The sequence below is a fragment of the Rhinatrema bivittatum genome, chromosome 7 (assembly GCF_901001135.1).
Source record: "Rhinatrema bivittatum chromosome 7, aRhiBiv1.1, whole genome shotgun sequence".
NCBI lineage: Eukaryota > Metazoa > Chordata > Amphibia > Gymnophiona > Rhinatrematidae > Rhinatrema > Rhinatrema bivittatum.
This window is the reverse complement of record NC_042621.1, coordinates 33,708,906-33,725,465: the sequence shown is the minus strand read 5'-3', so window position 1 is coordinate 33,725,465 and position 16,560 is coordinate 33,708,906. Positions and strand designations below refer to the sequence as shown.

Here is a 16,560-nt window from a genome sequence, read left to right as displayed (position 1 = left end):
AATAGCCGTTAATGGACTTCTCCTCCAAGAACTTATCCAAACCTTTTTTGAACCCAGCTACACCAACTGCACTAACCACATCCTCTGGCAACAAATTCCAGAGCTTTATTGTGCGTTGAGTGAAAAAGAATTTTCTTCGATTAGTCTTAAATGGGCTACTTGCTAACTTCATGGAATGCTCCCTAGTCCTATTATTCGAAAGCGTAAATAACAGATTCACATCTACTCGTTCAAGACCTCTCATGATCTTAAAGACCTCTATCATATCCCCCCTCAGCCGTCTCTTCTCCAAGCTGACAGCCCTAATCTCTTCAGCCTTTCCTCATAGGGGAGCTGTTCCATCCCCTTTATCATTTTGGTTGCCCTTCTCTGTACCTTCTCCATCGCAACTATATCTTTTTTGAGATGCGGCGACCAGAATTGTACACAGTACTCCAGGTGCGGTCTCACCACGGAGCGATACAAAGGCATTATGACATTTTCCGTTGTATTAACCATTCCCTTCCTAATAATTCCTAACATTCTGTTTGCTTTTTTGACTGCTGCAGCACAATGAGCCGACGATTTTAAAGTATTATCCACTATGATGCCTAGATCTTTTTCCTGGGTGGTAGCTCCTAATATGGAACCTAACATCGTGTAACTACTGCAAGGGTTATTTTTCCCTATGTGCAACACCTTGCACTTGTCCTCATTAAATTTCATCTGCCATTTGGATGCCCAATCTTCCAGTCTTGCAAGGTCCTCCTGTAATGTATCACAATCCGCTTGTGATTTAACTACTCTGAATAATTTTGTATCATCCGCAAATTTGATAACCTCACTCATCATATTCCTTTCAAGATCATTTATATGATCCACTGTTTACCCTTTTCCACTGAGAAAATTGACCATTTAATCCTACTCTCTGTTTCCTGTCTTTTAACCAGTTATCCACGAAAGGACATCGCCTCCTATCCCATGACTTTTTAGTTTTCTTAGAAGCCTCTCATGAGGGACTTTGTCAAATGCCTTCTGGAAATCCAAATACACTTGTCAAATGCCTTCTGAAAATCCAAATACCAGTTCACCTTTATCCACATGTTTATTAACCCCTTCAAAAAAATGAAGCAGATTTGTTGGGCAAGACTTTCCTTGGGTAAATCCATGTTGACTGTGTTCCATTAAACCATGTCTTTCTGTATGCTCTATGATTTTGATCTTGAGAATAGTTTCCACTATTTTTCCCGGCAATGAAGTCAGGCTCACTGGTCTATAGTTACCTGGATCGCCCCTGGAGCCTTTTTTAAATATTGGGGTTACATTGGCCACCCTCCAGTCTTCAGGTACAATGGATGATTTTAATGATAGATTACAAATTTTAACTAATAGATCAGAAATTTCATTTGAGTTCCTTCAGTACCCTAGGATGCATACCATCCAGTCCAGGTTATTTGCTACTCTTTAGTTTGTCAATCTGGCCTACTACATCTTCCAGGTTCACAGTGGTTTTGTTCAGTTCGTCTGACTCCTCACCCCTGAAAACCATCTCTGGAACTGGTATCTCCCCTACATCCTCATTAGTAAACACGGAAGCAAAGAATTCATTTAGTCTTTCTGCAATTGCCTTATCTTTCCTAAGAGCCCCTTTAACCCCCTCGGTCATCTAATGGTCCAACCGACTCCCTCCCAGGTTTCTTGCTTCGGATATATTTTAAAAAGTTTTTATTATGAGTTTTTGCCTCTATGGCCAACTTCATTTCAAATTCTCTCTTCGCCTGTCTTATCAATGTTTTACACTTAACTTGACAATGCTTATGTTTTATCCTATTTTCTTCAGATGGATTCTTCTTCCAATTTTTGAAGGATTTTTTTTGGCTAAAATAGCCTCTTTCATCTCACCTTTTAACCATGACGGTAATCGTTTTGCCTTCCTTCCACCTTTCTTAATATGTGGAATACATATGGACTGTGCCTCTAGGATTGTATTTTTAAACAATGTCCAAGCCTGTTGAACACTTTTAACCTGTGCAGCTGCACCTTTCAGTTTTTTTCTAACTATTTTCCTCATTTTATCAAAGTTTCCCTTTTGAAAGTTTAGCACGAGAGCTGCAGATTTACTTATTGTCCCCCTTCCAGTTATTAGTTTAAATTTGATCATGTTATGATCAAGTGCCAAGTGGCCCCACCACCGTTGCCTCTCTCACCAAATCCTGTGTTACACTAAGAATTAAATCTAAAATAGCTCCCTCTCTTGTTGGTTCCTGAACCAATTGCTCCATGAAGCAGTTATTTATTACATCCAGGAACTTTGTCTCTAGCAAGTCCTGATGTTACATTTACCCAGTCAATATTGGGGTAATTGAAATCTCCCATTATTATTGCACTGCCAAAATAGGTTAGCTTCCCTGATTTCTCTAAGCATTTCATCATCTGTCTGACCATTTTGTCCAGGTGGATGGTAGTATACTCCTATCATTATACTCTTACCCAACACACATGGGATTTCTACCCATATAGATTCTACTGTATGATCCCTCCTTCCCCCGCAGCCTAATTTAACCCATCCCACCACTGTAAACAAGTTGTGGCGATTTTATAGACCCTATATTAAGTTAACTTTGAACATTTGAAGACTTGGCAAACAATAAATATCAATAAGAAGTCAACAATACAAAAATCCAAACTGCTAGGCAATAGAACAGTCATCAGTATTGCTTCCTGGGGCGAATCCCCAGCTTTCCGGGGTTCCTCATCTAGGTACAATGAAGCAGTCCTGAGTCCCCATGATGTGTCGATCAATGCCTTGCTTTCTGCTGTTGATTTGAAGTGACGTGCGTCGAAACTCCGCCCTCTGCCATCCGGGCTATGTTCTCCTCAAGATGGCACTCCCCGCGTGGTCCTGGGCCGACTCTCCGAATTTCGGGTAAGGTGCCGGCCGCCCTTACCCACTCGTTGCCATTGCGGCTGGCTAGGAGCAGAAGCTTTCTGTTGGGCTTTGTCTAGAGAAGTAATCTCGATGCCAGCCGCTTGTAGAAGGGGTACGGCTTCTGCCATTGATTTCACCAGAGATGTTACTCCTTTCAGAGTAAAGGTAAGACCCCAAGGAAAGACCCATCGATATCGTATACCTTTGTTCCGAAGGACTGCAGTCAGGGGTTGCACCTCCCTGCGTCGTCTGAGTGTGGCCGGGGCTAGATCGTTACATATTTGTAGTTCGAGTCCCTCCCAGCTGAAGGGTGACATTCGACGTGCGCTGCGCATAATATCTTCTTTAATTAAATAGCTGTGAAGGCAGATAAGATCTTTAGGGGCATTACAGGGGTCTGCCCCAAATGCACCATGAGCCCGTTCTATAACCACCTCTGCGCGTCTTGGTTTCTCCCCCGCTTCAGGGGCTGATACAGAGATTTTTAATGTTTTTGTCCTCAAGTGTTTTTTTCAAGGTTCAGGTCCCAGGAGTGTTCAGTGGACAGTTTCTTTTATTATATATAGTTATGATGGTTTTTAGAGTTCCATTCTGCTTTGATATTGAGTAATACTGCCGGACTGTAGGTGGCACCATTCCATTTATAGGCGGAGCGTTGTTATGGTAACTGCTCTGTCTCCATCTGCGGGGGGGGGGGGGGGGGGGGCAAAACCCAGGAGTCTGGACTGATCCGTGGTTCTACAGGAACGAAAATTATCATGTAAGAAACTAATTTTCCTTTCCTCGTGCCATCCATTTCCCAAGCTTTTTCATCAGTTCCTTGTACATTTTTGATATGCGGAAACCCCTTAATGCAATATTTTTCAAAATGGGGGCAGTTTAAGGTAACACCCCTTTGGCCGGTTATTTGCCTCACGTAGTGTGGATATACACAAAATAGTCTGCCTTTATCAGCCGAACGTCTCCTTTACTACACCAAAGTCTAGCCATCCTTGCGAGTTCAGTAGTTGCCCCTCCCCCCTCCACCTGTATGAATTCTCTCACCTTAAAAACTGTCACTAATTTCTTCCTGCTAGAAACTCCACATTAAATCGAACTGGTAGAAGTGGAGAATGTGTGCCCCAGACAACAATTTATCCCTAAGTGTATACCAAACCTCCCAACATCTGCCTGGTATAGGGTAACTATTCCCTTCAATTCTTTCCTCCCCTTTACCAACCACAAATAGAAATGAAAAGGAATGGGCCCTAAAAAGAATTGCTCCATATTTACCCATTGACATTGTTTAGGTGCCTCCTGCCACTCCCGGGCAGCTCGCAACTGGGAGTCCTTGTAGTATTTTTCCACATTAGGTACCCTCAGCTCGCCCATCTCCTTTGGCAGATACAGTATTTTCCATGAGATCCTAGGTGGCTTATGATGCCAAATAAGCTCCAAGAATTTTCTTTGGATTTTGTTCAACATTTTCCCAGGTATCACTATGGGAAGCGTTTGAAAAAAAAATAGCCCATTCTTGGTAGAGTGTTCATTTTGATGGTCACTACCCTTCCCAACCAGGAGATGCTGAGCTTATTCCATCATATTATTAAGCCCTGAGGAGTAATCCAGATGTACTATCTGTTGGTAATCAGTAGAAAATTTTATACCCAAACATTTTGCTGAGCCCATTTAAAAGGAAAATGTTGGATTTGTTGGCCATATGGTACATTTATATTTAGCATCTCTGATTTTGTCATTTTAAAATCCCTCCACTCCAGGCAGCGATATCACTGGGTTTACCAAGGTAAGCAGGATGTCATCTGCAAATAGTTATGCTTCCCAATGATATTCTTGAATATCCAGATTATCTGAACTCTTTACATGAAAGGCTCGGTTACCAACACACAGGGGTAGATTTTTAAAAAATGCGCGTACGCGTACTTTTGTTGGTGCACCAGTCGCTAACAAAAGTACGCTGGATTTTAGTAGATACGTGCGTAGCCGCGCGTATCTGCTAAAATCCAGGATCGGCGCGCGCAAGGCTGCCTATTTTGGGCAGCTGGTGCGCGCTGAGCCGTGCCGCCTGCCTCCGTTCCCTCCGAGGCCGCTCCGAAATCGGAGCGGCCTCGGAGGGAACTCTCTTTCGCCCTCCCCTCACCTTCCCCTCCCTTCCTCTACCTAACCCACCCCCCCGGCCCTATCTAAACCCCCCCCCTACCTTTGTCCATGGATTTACGCCTCCCGGAGGGAGACGTAAATCCATGCGGGCCGCTGGCACGCTGAGACGCGACCCAGGGGCGGTTCCGGAGGGCCACGCCCCCAGACCGCCCCGGGCCAAAACCACGCCCCCGAAACCACGCGTCGATCGGCCCCGCCCCCGACCAGCCCCTGACACGCCCCCGACAAAAAACCCCGGGACTTATGCGAGTCCCGGGGTTCTGCGCGCGCCGGCAGGCCTATGGAAAATAGGCGCGCCGGTGCGCAAGGCCCTGCTCGCGTAAATCCGGGCGGATTTACGCGAGCAGGGCTTTTAAAATCCGCCCCACAGAGAAGAGAGCATCCTTATCTAGTATCCCAATACAAAAACCTCAGAGTATCCCCCATTGACTTTAATGCATGCTTGCGGGGCATCATATAACTTCTTTCTCCTAGGACAAGCAGGATGGTAGTCCTCACATGTGGGTGACATCATCCGATACAGCCTGGCACAGAAAACTTTTGTCAAAGTTTCTAGAAGCTTTGACCAGCAGACTGAGCATAGCCAGCCTGTTACTGTCCACGTGAGGTCCCCCTTCAGTCTCTTCTTTTCTGCGGTGCAGTTGCCTCGTGGTCATGGAGCTCTCCGGTTTTTCTTGTTTCTCGAATAAGTTTTGGGTTCCTGTTGTTTTCCTCGTCGGGTCCCCCTTCGTGGTCAGTGCCGCCTCAGTCTGGTAGGATTTCTATTGCCCCTTTTTCCCAATTTTGCGGTTGATTCCCGACCTTCACCTCGCGGTGACCACTGATCATCGACCACAAGCAGGGTGTTTTTATGGAGTCAACCAGTTTGTCAGTGCCCCCAGTGCCCGCGGACCATGTCATCACAGATCCGCATGAGTTTTGCATCCTCTGCCTTGGGGCCTCGCCAGACATCCGTGGGTGCCATCTGTGCGATCACGTGACTACCAAAGGGCGACTGGCACATGTCGATAAGATGGAGAAACTTTTCGGGTCCCCTAAGTCTGCTCCTTCTACTCCTGCGTCAATCTCATCGATGCTGAGAGGTCGCAGGTAGCCTTCGGATAAGCTTCCCCTGGCTATCCCCTTGCTAGTACCTCCAAGGAGTGAGGGGACAGTGATAGATCGTCAATGGTCTCACCGCTCTCCCAGACATCAGGATCGTCCGCTTCCTCGGCGCCGGGGGATAGACTGGGCCGATCACTGAAGAAGATCCTGCAGGCATTGCCATCGACGCATGGCACCAGTTCTGGCACGGCATCAGTGCCTGCCGAGCTGCCTCTGAAGTGACACCGGCCATCGGAGGTCCCATCCTCTGATGCCCCTGGTAGTCCTTGGCGTTCCCTACCGACAACAGTGCTGGGTACCATGCTACCTCGGAGATCCAAGGAAGAGCCGGTAACACGTCCCCCTCCATCAGTCCTGACCACTTCGGACTTTCAGGAGGAGTTGGACCGCAGGGTGCAGTCCACGGTGCTCAAAGTGCTTCAGAGTGTTGAGCTGCCGGTGCCGCTGACCCCCATACCAGTGCCCGAGCCTCTGCTCTTGATGCTAGCGCCCCTGCTGGAGCGTCTGGACGTCCTCCTGGGTGCCCTTCCAATGCAAACAGTGCCCGAGGGACCCTTGGTTCCCCAGCGGCCACCAATGCCCCCCCCCACCAGAGTGATCCCGATTCTCGGATCCTCCGAGGAGAAAGATATGGCCAGTATGGTGTTTCCCAGACCACGGTTCCCTGAGCTCATGCCGGGTCCTTCCGGCCTACCACAGCCTCCAGTCCCCTCGATGCCAGGGGAAGCGTCGATGCCTGAGTGCCCTCGAGGCCTCCAAAGTTGTTGAAGGCCAGGGTTGATACCCCTCACAGACCTCACCCATGGCATACTGGTCCCAGTGAGGAGGAGGGGCCTTACGACCCGGGGTGATGACTCCACAGTCCTCATCCTCTGATTATTTGGACGACCCCCTCTCTGAGCCCTACCCACCAGAGGAATGGTGCTGGTCGCCCCCCGAGGATTTGTCCTTTGCAGGGTTTGTCAGGGCCATGGCTGAAGCCATTCCTTTTCAGCTCCTTACAGAGGAGAATGTACAACATAAGATGCTGAAAGTCATCCAGTTCATCGACGCTCCTAAGGAGATCGTGGCAGTTCCTAGCCACGATATTTTTAAGGACCTCCTCCTCTGCATTTGGTTGCACCTCATTTCTATCTTCCTCGTTAATAAAAAAGGCCGATGCCACCTACTTGGTGCAGCAGGCCATGGGGTTTGAAAAGCTGCATCTTCCCCACCAGTTGGTGGTCGTGAAGTCCATCTTAAAAAAGGCCCGGCGCTCCCACACCCATGCCTCCGCCGTAAGCACAGGAAACTCATGCCCTGGGCAGGAATGTCTTGAAAGGTGCCATGCTGGTGGCCCGCATCGCCGTCTACCAGTTTTATATGACTCAATATAACCGCAGTCTCTGGAAACAGGACCAGGATTTTGCTGACGGCTTGCCTCAATAGCAGGAGGCCCTCTCGGCCATTACCCTGCTGGGTCTCAAAACGGGAAAACACGAGGTACATTCCACCTATGATTTTTTCGAGACAGCGGCCCGTGTAGCGGCGGTGGGCATCGGTGCCAGGAGAATGGCATAGCTCCTGGCCTCTGACCTCCGGCCAGAGGTTCAGGATAGGCTAGCCAACCTCCCCTGCACAGGTGAAAATCTCTTTGGGGATAAGGTCTGGGATGCTATAGCGCAATTGAAGGACCATCATAACACCCTTCAACAGCTGTCCACTAGTGCCTCTGAAGGCCTGTCCTTGGCCAGGAAATCCTCCAGGCCAGGTTCCCGGAAGCCCTTTTACCAGCAGAGGAAAAATTATCCTCTAGCCTCCAGGGCTCGTACGCTATGCACTGGTTCCAAGGGCCGTCCTCGCCAACAGCCATAGGCTTTTGACTGGCGGCGAGGGAGCAAAGGTCAGCTGACCGTACCCCTGCAGTCAGATTCCACGGTTAGAGGCAGGCTCTTGGGCTTCGCTCACCACTGGGAAAAGATCACGTTGGACCGATGGGTCCTCACTATCATCCGTCAGGGGTACCGTCTTAACTTCAGTTGGCTCCCAGAGGCCTCTCCCCCATGTCCATCGTGGGGTTTGTCCACCCACCAGGTCATACTTCAGATGGAACTCGCTGCCCTCCTCGTGGCTGGTGCTGTGGAACTGGTCCCTCGCCTTCAGCGAGGACGAGGGTTCTATTCGAGGTATTTCCTGCGCCCCATTCTCGACCTCTGAGCGTTGAACAAGTTTCTCGCAAGAGAAAAGTTCAAGATGGTCTCTCTGGGCATGCTGATCCCGCTCCTCAGAAGAGGAGACTGGCTTTGCTCCCTCGATCTCAAGAAGGCTTACGCACACATTGCAATTGTTCCCAGCCACCGGAAATACCTCCGCTTTCGGGCTGGCATCGGGCCTCCGCATCTTTACTAAATGCCTAGCGGTGGTGACTGCCTATCTCAGGCATCGCTCAGTTCACGAGTTCCCCTACCTGGACGACTGGTTGGTTAGGAGCGACTCCCGTTCCAGACCTTGCATGCTCTGACCTTGACTGTGCAGACGCTGCAGACAATGGTTTGTCATAAACTTCCCAAGTCTCATCTCTGTCCATCCATTCAGCTGGACTTCATAGACACCAGGCTGGACATGGTGCAGGCAAAAGCTTTTTTTCCCCGAGACCGGGCGATCGCCCTTGCCTCGCTGGCTACCCTTGTTCGGAACAGCCGGATAGTACCAGCTCGCCTTCTGCTCCACCTGCTGGACCACATGGCAGCCTGTGTTCATGTGACCCCTCTGGCTCGCCTCTGCATGAGGACAGCCCAATCGACCTTACGGTCTTGTGTCTTGCGGCAGGACTGGCAGTGGGAGAGGCAGGGAGATCTCCAATGCTTTCTCCTGTTGGGAACTGGGGTGATTTGGAAATAAAGGATTTTCCTCTGAATCTGGCTACTTTTGATGCTGAGGATTTCCCCTGGACTGGGATTCTGTGCAGAGCCCAGTGGACCCTGAGATCGCAGTGGTGCCAGGCCACGCAGAGCCTCCGGGCTTGCATCCGAGTGACTCTGCCTCTCCAGTACTGTTTGTCCTGGTGGCGGGCTCTCTCAAATTTGGAATGGGGAATTTCCTTCCAAAATCCCCCTACCCAAATTGTCCTAACCACGGATGCATCTACCTTGGGGGAGTTCATGTAAAGGGGCTCCTCACCCAGGGCTTATGGTCTGCCCAGGAAGTTTGGTGTAGGATCAATTTCCTGGAGCTCCGGGCGATCAGGTACGTGCTATGGGCTTTCAGAGATCGGCTGTCCAACCAAATTGTCCTGATACAGACAACCAAGTTGCGATGTGGTATGTTAACAAGCAGGGAGGCACAGGGTCGTACCTCCTGTTCTGGGACGCAGTCCAGATCTGGTCCTGGGCCCTGTCCCACAGGATGGTACTCAGGGCCATGTATCTGGCCAGAACGGAAAATATGATAGCGGACAGAGTGAGTCGTGCCTTCAGACCCCACGAACCAGATCTTCTGCCTCTGGGGAAGCCCAGATGTGGAATTGTTTTGGGAAACCTGCAACCAAAAGGTGACTCAATTCTGTTCCCTATACAGGTCAGAAGGCAAACCAGCCTCAGATGCCTCTGCCTGACATTGGGGCGATGGTCTTCTGTACACGTATCCTCTGATTCCTCTAGTTACAAAGACTCTCTTGAAGCTTTGTGAGGATCCTCATAGCCCTTCATTGGCCGAGACAGATTTGATTTCCACTCCTTCGGGAGTTGGCCATCCGGAAACTGATCAGTCTGGGACTTCCCCAGATCTCATCACGCAAGATCAGGGTAGGCTGTGGCATCCCAACCTCCATGCCCTGTTGCTGAAGCTGTGTCTTGGGTCCTGGTAACTTCCAGAAAGCTTTCTACTAGAAAGTCCTAAGGACTGAAGTGGAGGAGGTTTACTGTATGGTGTGAGCAGAAGGCCCTAGATCCATTTTCCTGCCCCACACAAAAACTGCTTGACTACCTTCTACAACAATCTGAGGCTGCCCTAAAAACAAACTCCGTTAGAATTCATCTCAGTGCAATTGGCGCATACCACCAAGGTGTAGATGGTATGCCTGTCTCTGTACAGCCGATAGTTGTATGCTTTATGTGGGGCCTGCTTCAGTTGAAGCTTCTCCTAAGGCCTCCCGCTGTGTCTTGGGACCTAAACGTGGTGTTTGCTCAGCTGATGAAAGCTCCTTTTGAGCCGCTGTGCTCTGTGACCTGAAGTACCTGACCTGAAAGGTCCCAATTTTGGTGGCGATCACTTCAGCGTGCAGGGTCAGCGAGCTCTAGGCCTTTAGTGACTTATCTACCTTATACTAAGTTTTATCTTATTAGGGTGGTCTTGTGTATGCACCCTAAGTTCCTGCCTAAGGTAGTGACGGATTTACATTTTAATCAGTCTGCCATCTGCCAACATTCTTTTCCAGGCCCCATTCGCACCAAGGCGAACGAGCCCTGCACTTTTGGATTGCAAGAGAGTCTTAGCCTTCTGCCTGGAGTGGAGAGAAGCCCATAGACATTCCACCCAACGTTTTGTTTCTTCTGATAGGAATAGGTTGGGAGTTGCTGTTGCCAAACAGACACTTTCCAGTTGGCTAGGAGACTGCATCTCCTTCTGTTATTCCCAGGCAGGACTGCATCTTTGGGGTCGGTGCAAGGCTCATTCTGTCAGAGCCATGGCAATGTCGGTGGCACACTTGCGAGCAGTTCCCATTGAGGAGGTCTGCAGAGCTGTGATTGCTACTGTCTAGATAGAGATGGCCGACGTGACAGTAGGTTCGGCCAGTCTGTCTTCCGGAATCTCTTTGAGATGTAGAACCCAAATCTCCCTGCCTTGGGCCCGTTGTTTGGGTTCAGGCGGTTCCCCCCCCACCCACCCCCCATTACCAACAACACTGTGGTTGTAATATTTGGCATCTGGCTGGTGTCTGTTGGTCCCTCTTTGTGTTGGGAAGCAGCCTGTATCTAGAGGTTCACCCATGTGTGAGCACTACCATCCTGCTTATCCTAGGAGAAAGCAGAGTTACTTACCTGTAACAGGTGTTCTAAGACAACGAGATATTAGGCCTTATGAAACCCGCCCGCTGCCCTGTGGAACCGGGTTTCTCCTATTTTTGTTTATTTTTATCGTAATTCTATGTTACAAGACTGAAGAGGGACCCCGCATGGATTAGGGCTTAAGTTTTCCATGCCGGGGTCATTCCAATGATGAGATGTGTGAGGACTAATATCCTGCTATCCTAGGAGAACACCTGTTATTGGTAAGCAATTCTTACTACTGCTGGTTTCCTAACTTCTCCCAATGGCAAACCCATATCTAAGCCCGCTTTCTACATGACTTGCACTGCTTCTTCTTTGTTTTTGATTTTGTAACTCGTACCGCTCACTGGAATAATAACCCAAAAAGGAAAAGCCACTTGTATCTCACATTTTCCCCCACTAGGTTTAGCAGTAATGTCTCACTTCACCACATCTCTGGAGCGTACTTGGCGTCAGGTCGTTACAGATAGCCAGTTTGTGGCATTCCCATTCGAAAGAGCCAGACACTTGTGCTTTAGTCCCAAATGCAGGCTGTGATATCCCTGGGTACATTACCTCTTTTAGGGCCCAATGTCTGATGCGCCATCTCAGTGTAGATAGTTATGGGGTCACTCCCCTCTTGTTGCTCTCGCTTTAAGTAAAGTTTCACTTACATTTTTCATCACTGCCTCAGCATTTTCATATGCTTCAGATTCAGGCACCCCTCTCAGCCTGAGATTGTGGCATCTGGAGCACTTCTTTAGATCTTCTGTTTTTATCTAACAGCTCTGTCTGCATAGCTACTAGGCCAGACGTTCTCTTTCACTTCCGCAAGTTGCCTCACCTGGTCTAACTCCTCCATCCTGCTGCCAGACTGAGATTTCCCCTTAGGCCCATTATGTCAAGGATTTCACATTTTACCACCATAGAGTCCATTTTTAGATCACAGAACCAATGCCAGCATCACTGCTTTGTCTGCTGAGCCATTTCACGCTTTCGCCACACTCTCCTAAGAACATAAGAAGTTGTCATACTGAGTCAAACTGAGGGACTAACAAGCCCAGCATTCTAATTTCCAACAGTAGCCAATCCAGGTTAAAAATAGCTGGCAAGTACCCCAACATCAAATAGATCCCATGCTACTAATGCTGATAATAAGCAGTGGCTATTCCCTAAGCCAACTTGACTAATATCAGTTTATGGATTTCTCCTCCAGGAACATATCCAAATCTTTTTTAAATCCAGCTAAGCTAACTGCCTTAACTATATCCTCTAGCAATGAATTCCAGAGCTTAATTGTACGCTGAGTGAAAAATAATTTTCTCTGATTTGTTTTAAATGTACTACTTGCTAACTTTATGGAGTGCCCCCTAGTCCTTCTGTATGTGAAAGAGTAAACAACTTATTCACATTTACCAGTGCTAGTCCTCTCATGATTTTATAGACCTCTATCATATCCTTCCCTCAGCCATCTCTTCTCCAAGTTAAGCAGCCCTAATCTCTTTAGCCTTTCCTCATAGGCTTTCCATTCCCTCCAAAGAGGCCTGCTGCTGAGAGGGCTGTGTGCATTTCAGGCCTTCATACTGGATCCACAATAGGACTTCATTTCCACCTGGTAGCCATTTCTAGCAAGATTTCCTGCACTGGTTGGTGGCTTATAGTCAATTATGGCTATCGCTGAATATGCGTTTTTAAAGCTCTTACATTTGCATTAGATTGGAGCACATGGATTAAGCAGTCATCTCTAGGAGTGACATCGCTCCTTGGCAGGGACAGTAGATTTTATTGACAATTTTGTTGTTTTATATTTATTGTCATTTTATGTCCTTTTCCCTTTATTTTATGGGGTTGTTTACTTTAGGCATTGACCTATCTTTTATCTCCCAATATAATTATATGTTTATATGTTGTGTTATCTTTGAGGTGACCTGTTTTATTGTATTCATTGTTTTCATGTAATGTGCCTCACCAGTTGGCTTGGCTGCAGGTCATTTAGTGGACCTTGATAATGTGTGTGCCTCTTGTACATACAGTATCTTCCTCATGTACCTCTCTGCACCTGCTCTGGCAAGCTTTCTGGAGGGATGGATTATGAATTGTCAAGTTAACTGAAGGCACTCATGGGGGGGCCAATTCTGTTTTAGACCGTGCCAGAGACACCAGAAGCAGCGAGATTGTGGCGCTGAAGAAGGTGCGGATGGACAAAGAGAAAGACGGTAAATCTCAGGAACTCCCAGAAAAACAAGATTCTGTCGTGCACAGATGTGACACACATCTGTCCCAGCAGCAGCGCTGTATTGTAGTATGTAATAGTGCTGGTGATGCTTTGATACACGTCTGTCCCTGCGGCAGTGCCGTGTTGGAGTGCATGGTAGGGTTGTGTTACACGTCTGTCCCTGCGGCAGTGCCGTGTTGGAGTGAGTGGTAGGGCTGTGTTACACATCTGTCCCAGCAGCAGTGCCATGAGATTTTCCTCAGAGAAGCGTAACAAGCAGGATTAAAGCTGTCCCTGGCCTCCTGAGGAGCAGGTGAGAGACGTCTGACCTGCTCTAACTCATTCTCTCTCTTGCCCTGCGCAGGAATCCCCATCAGCAGTCTGCGGGAGATCACTTTGCTGTTGAAGCTGCGCCACCCAAACATTGTGGAACTGAAGGAGGTGGTGGTGGGAAATCATCTGGAAAGGTAACTCTTGTCGTCCTGTATTGTAGGAGGGGAGACACCCACCCCATTCCTTACTTTTCCTGTTTTATAGTAACATATTGCATAATGGCAGTTCCCTGTACGTACCAGGATCAGTCCAGACGGTGGGTTATGTCCCCCATCCAGCAGATGGAGTCAGAACAGACTTCGAGGGGCGTCACCATATAAACCAGTGCACCCTCTGCAGGAGCTCAGTATCTTTCTGACTCCAGCAGATGAGAGTTGGGGAACCAGCAGCTTCCCCAGGGTGGCAGAGTCTTAGATTCTTCTCTTCTTTTCTTCTTTCCTGTCACTCCCTCACATTTTGGATCAAGTTTTAAAGTTTAAAAAAAAAAAAAAAAAAAAAAAGTGTTCAATTTTTGGGGAGGCGTGGCTCAGGTCTGTTCTGCCTCCTTCTCTTGTTCTCTCCTCCTTCCCTGGCCGGGGTAAGTGACGGTCTTTTATTTTTGGCAGTGTTTGAATTTCCTTATTTGCAGGGTTAAACGCTGTGCCTCGTGGAAGCCGGTGGTTCCGGCCTCTCCACGCTGTCGTTTCTGTCCCATGGCCCCTCGGAGCGTTTTCTCAGGTGTCGCTGCTGTAGGGAGGGGGATTCCCCGGCAACTAGGGACATCTTCGGGTAGTGCAGGCCGTTCCGGGCCCCCCCGCGGCACTCTTTCGCGCTCCAGGCCCCCCCCCCCCGCGCCATTTCTTCTTCTCCCCCGGCGATCACCATGCCGTGGCTGTCTCGGTGTGCGGCCTGCGGCGAGCCGGGGCCGAGAATTTCGCGGGAGGGGATTTGTGCTCGGTGCCTCGCAGCCTCTTAGCACGTTTTCCTTTCTCCCTTCCCCGCGGCGCGGGCCGGCCACTTCGCTGCCATTGGCGGGAACGGCGGCCATTTTGAATTTGCAGCGCGATGCTGCCATGTCTTCAGCACAGGAGAGGGACTTTCGGGAGGTTTCTCCTCCGAACCTATCCCCGGAGGGGGGTTTGCCCGACCAGGGGCCCACAGAGGGTCCCTCCCCAGGGCCCCCTCCCAGCATGCCGAGGTTTTCCCCAGAATTTATTCTACTGATGCATAGTGCTTATTTACAGGGCCTGGAGGCCCCCGGGGGTCTGCCCTCGGGCCCCCCTCCCCCCAAGACGCCTAGGGTTCCTGCTGCTCCTCATAGTTCTCCCCCTGACCTGGTTGGATCTGTGTCGGGGGCCCCTGGATTGCCACCCCGAATACGTACCACGGAGGCGGCTGCGCCCTCGGGGGGTGACCTCCCGGGCCCACCGGATCCTGCGCAGCCGGACGCTCAGTCTGAAGGAGATGATCTGTGCGCGCTCCGGATCTTCCAGAGAGAGGAGCTGGATGACCTCATACCCCAGATCCTCCTGGAGCTGGATCTTGATCCACCGCCGGACCCGCCAGCTCCAGTTGCTCCCGCCGTCGCCACGTCTTCCAAGAAGGGGGACCCAGTCCTCGCTGCCCTCCGGCCGAGAGCTCGGGCCTTTCCCACCCATGATTCCTTTCTGCAGCTCCTCACCAGGGAGTGGGACACTCCTGAAGCATCTTTTAAGGTCACTTGTGCCATGGAAAAATTGTACCCGCTGCCTGAGGATTTCCTGGAGCTCATTAAGGTTCCCAAGGTGGACTCGGCGGTGTCGGTGGTCACTAAGAGGACGGCTATTCCGGTCATGGGCGGAGCGGCCCTGCATGATACACAGGACTGCAAGCTGGAGATTTTTCTCAAACGGGTTTTTGAAGTCTCCGCACTGGGGATGCGAGCAGTCATGTGTAGCTCGCTCGCACAAAGGGCCAGTCTGCGCTGGGTTCAGCAACTTCTCACCTCTCAGGATCTGCCGCCCGAAGAGACCGCCCAGGCGGATCGCCTGGAGTCTGCCATAGCCTATGTGGCTGATGCTTTGTATGACCTCTTCCGAGTGCTGGCGAGATCCATGGTGTCTGTAGTAGCGGCACGGTGGCTGCTGTGGCTTCGTAACTGGGCGGCAGATACCTCCTCCAAGTCGAGCCTGGGCTCTCTGCCTTTCGGGGGCAAGTTTCTGTTTGGAGAAGATTTGGATCAAATCATCAGGTCCCTGAGGGAGAATGCAGTTCACCGGCTGCCCGAGTCTGTCAGAATCCTCTCCGACAATGCAACCAAGGTGGCATACATCAACCGTCAGGGGGGGTACAAGGAATAAATGCTGCTCCGCCCAAGCGATCTGCTGATCGCTTGGGTGGAGCAGCATTTATCAAGCATCACGGCCTCTCTTATTGCCGGGGTAGACAACGTTCACGCGGACTTCCTCAGTCGTCATTGTCTGGATCCCGGAGAGTGGGAACTTGAGGACGAAGCGTTTCAGCTCATCTGTGCTCAGTGGGGCTCTCCAGCCATGGATCTGATGGCAACATTCCAGAATGCCAAGGTTCCACGATTTATTGTTCGGCGGAGGGCATGGATGCCCTGGCTCTCCCCTGGCCGACGGACATTCTGCTTTGTGTTTCCTCCTTGGCCTCTTATAGGCTGGACGCTTTGCTGCATAGAATTACACCCGGCAAAAGTGATTCTGGTAGCTCCCGAGTGGCCGCGATGTCCCTGGTTCGCGGATCTAGTCAATCTGCCCGTGGACGGTCCCTTGCAGTTTACGGACAGGCCGAATTTACTTCATCAGGGACCCATCTGTTTCGATCAGGTAGATCGCTTTTGTCTAGCAGCATGG

The 16,560-nt window shown here is 49.9% G+C and overlaps 1 protein-coding gene across 5 annotated transcripts in view; it reads left to right on the top strand.

Moving 5' to 3' along the window:
• Positions 1-16,560, top strand: part of CDK10 (cyclin dependent kinase 10) — a 59,075-nt gene that overhangs the window by 14,699 nt on the left and 27,816 nt on the right. For all 5 annotated transcript variants that reach the window (XR_003857677.1, XM_029608220.1, XM_029608219.1 and 2 more), the window contains exons 3-4: positions 13,320-13,391; positions 13,755-13,857. Coding sequence is in view for 4 of the 5 variants with exons in the window: in XM_029608220.1 (XP_029464080.1) it covers positions 13,320-13,391; positions 13,755-13,857 (175 nt within the window). In the remaining variant the exon portion in view is untranslated. The remainder of the gene's footprint in view (positions 1-13,319; positions 13,392-13,754; positions 13,858-16,560) is intronic.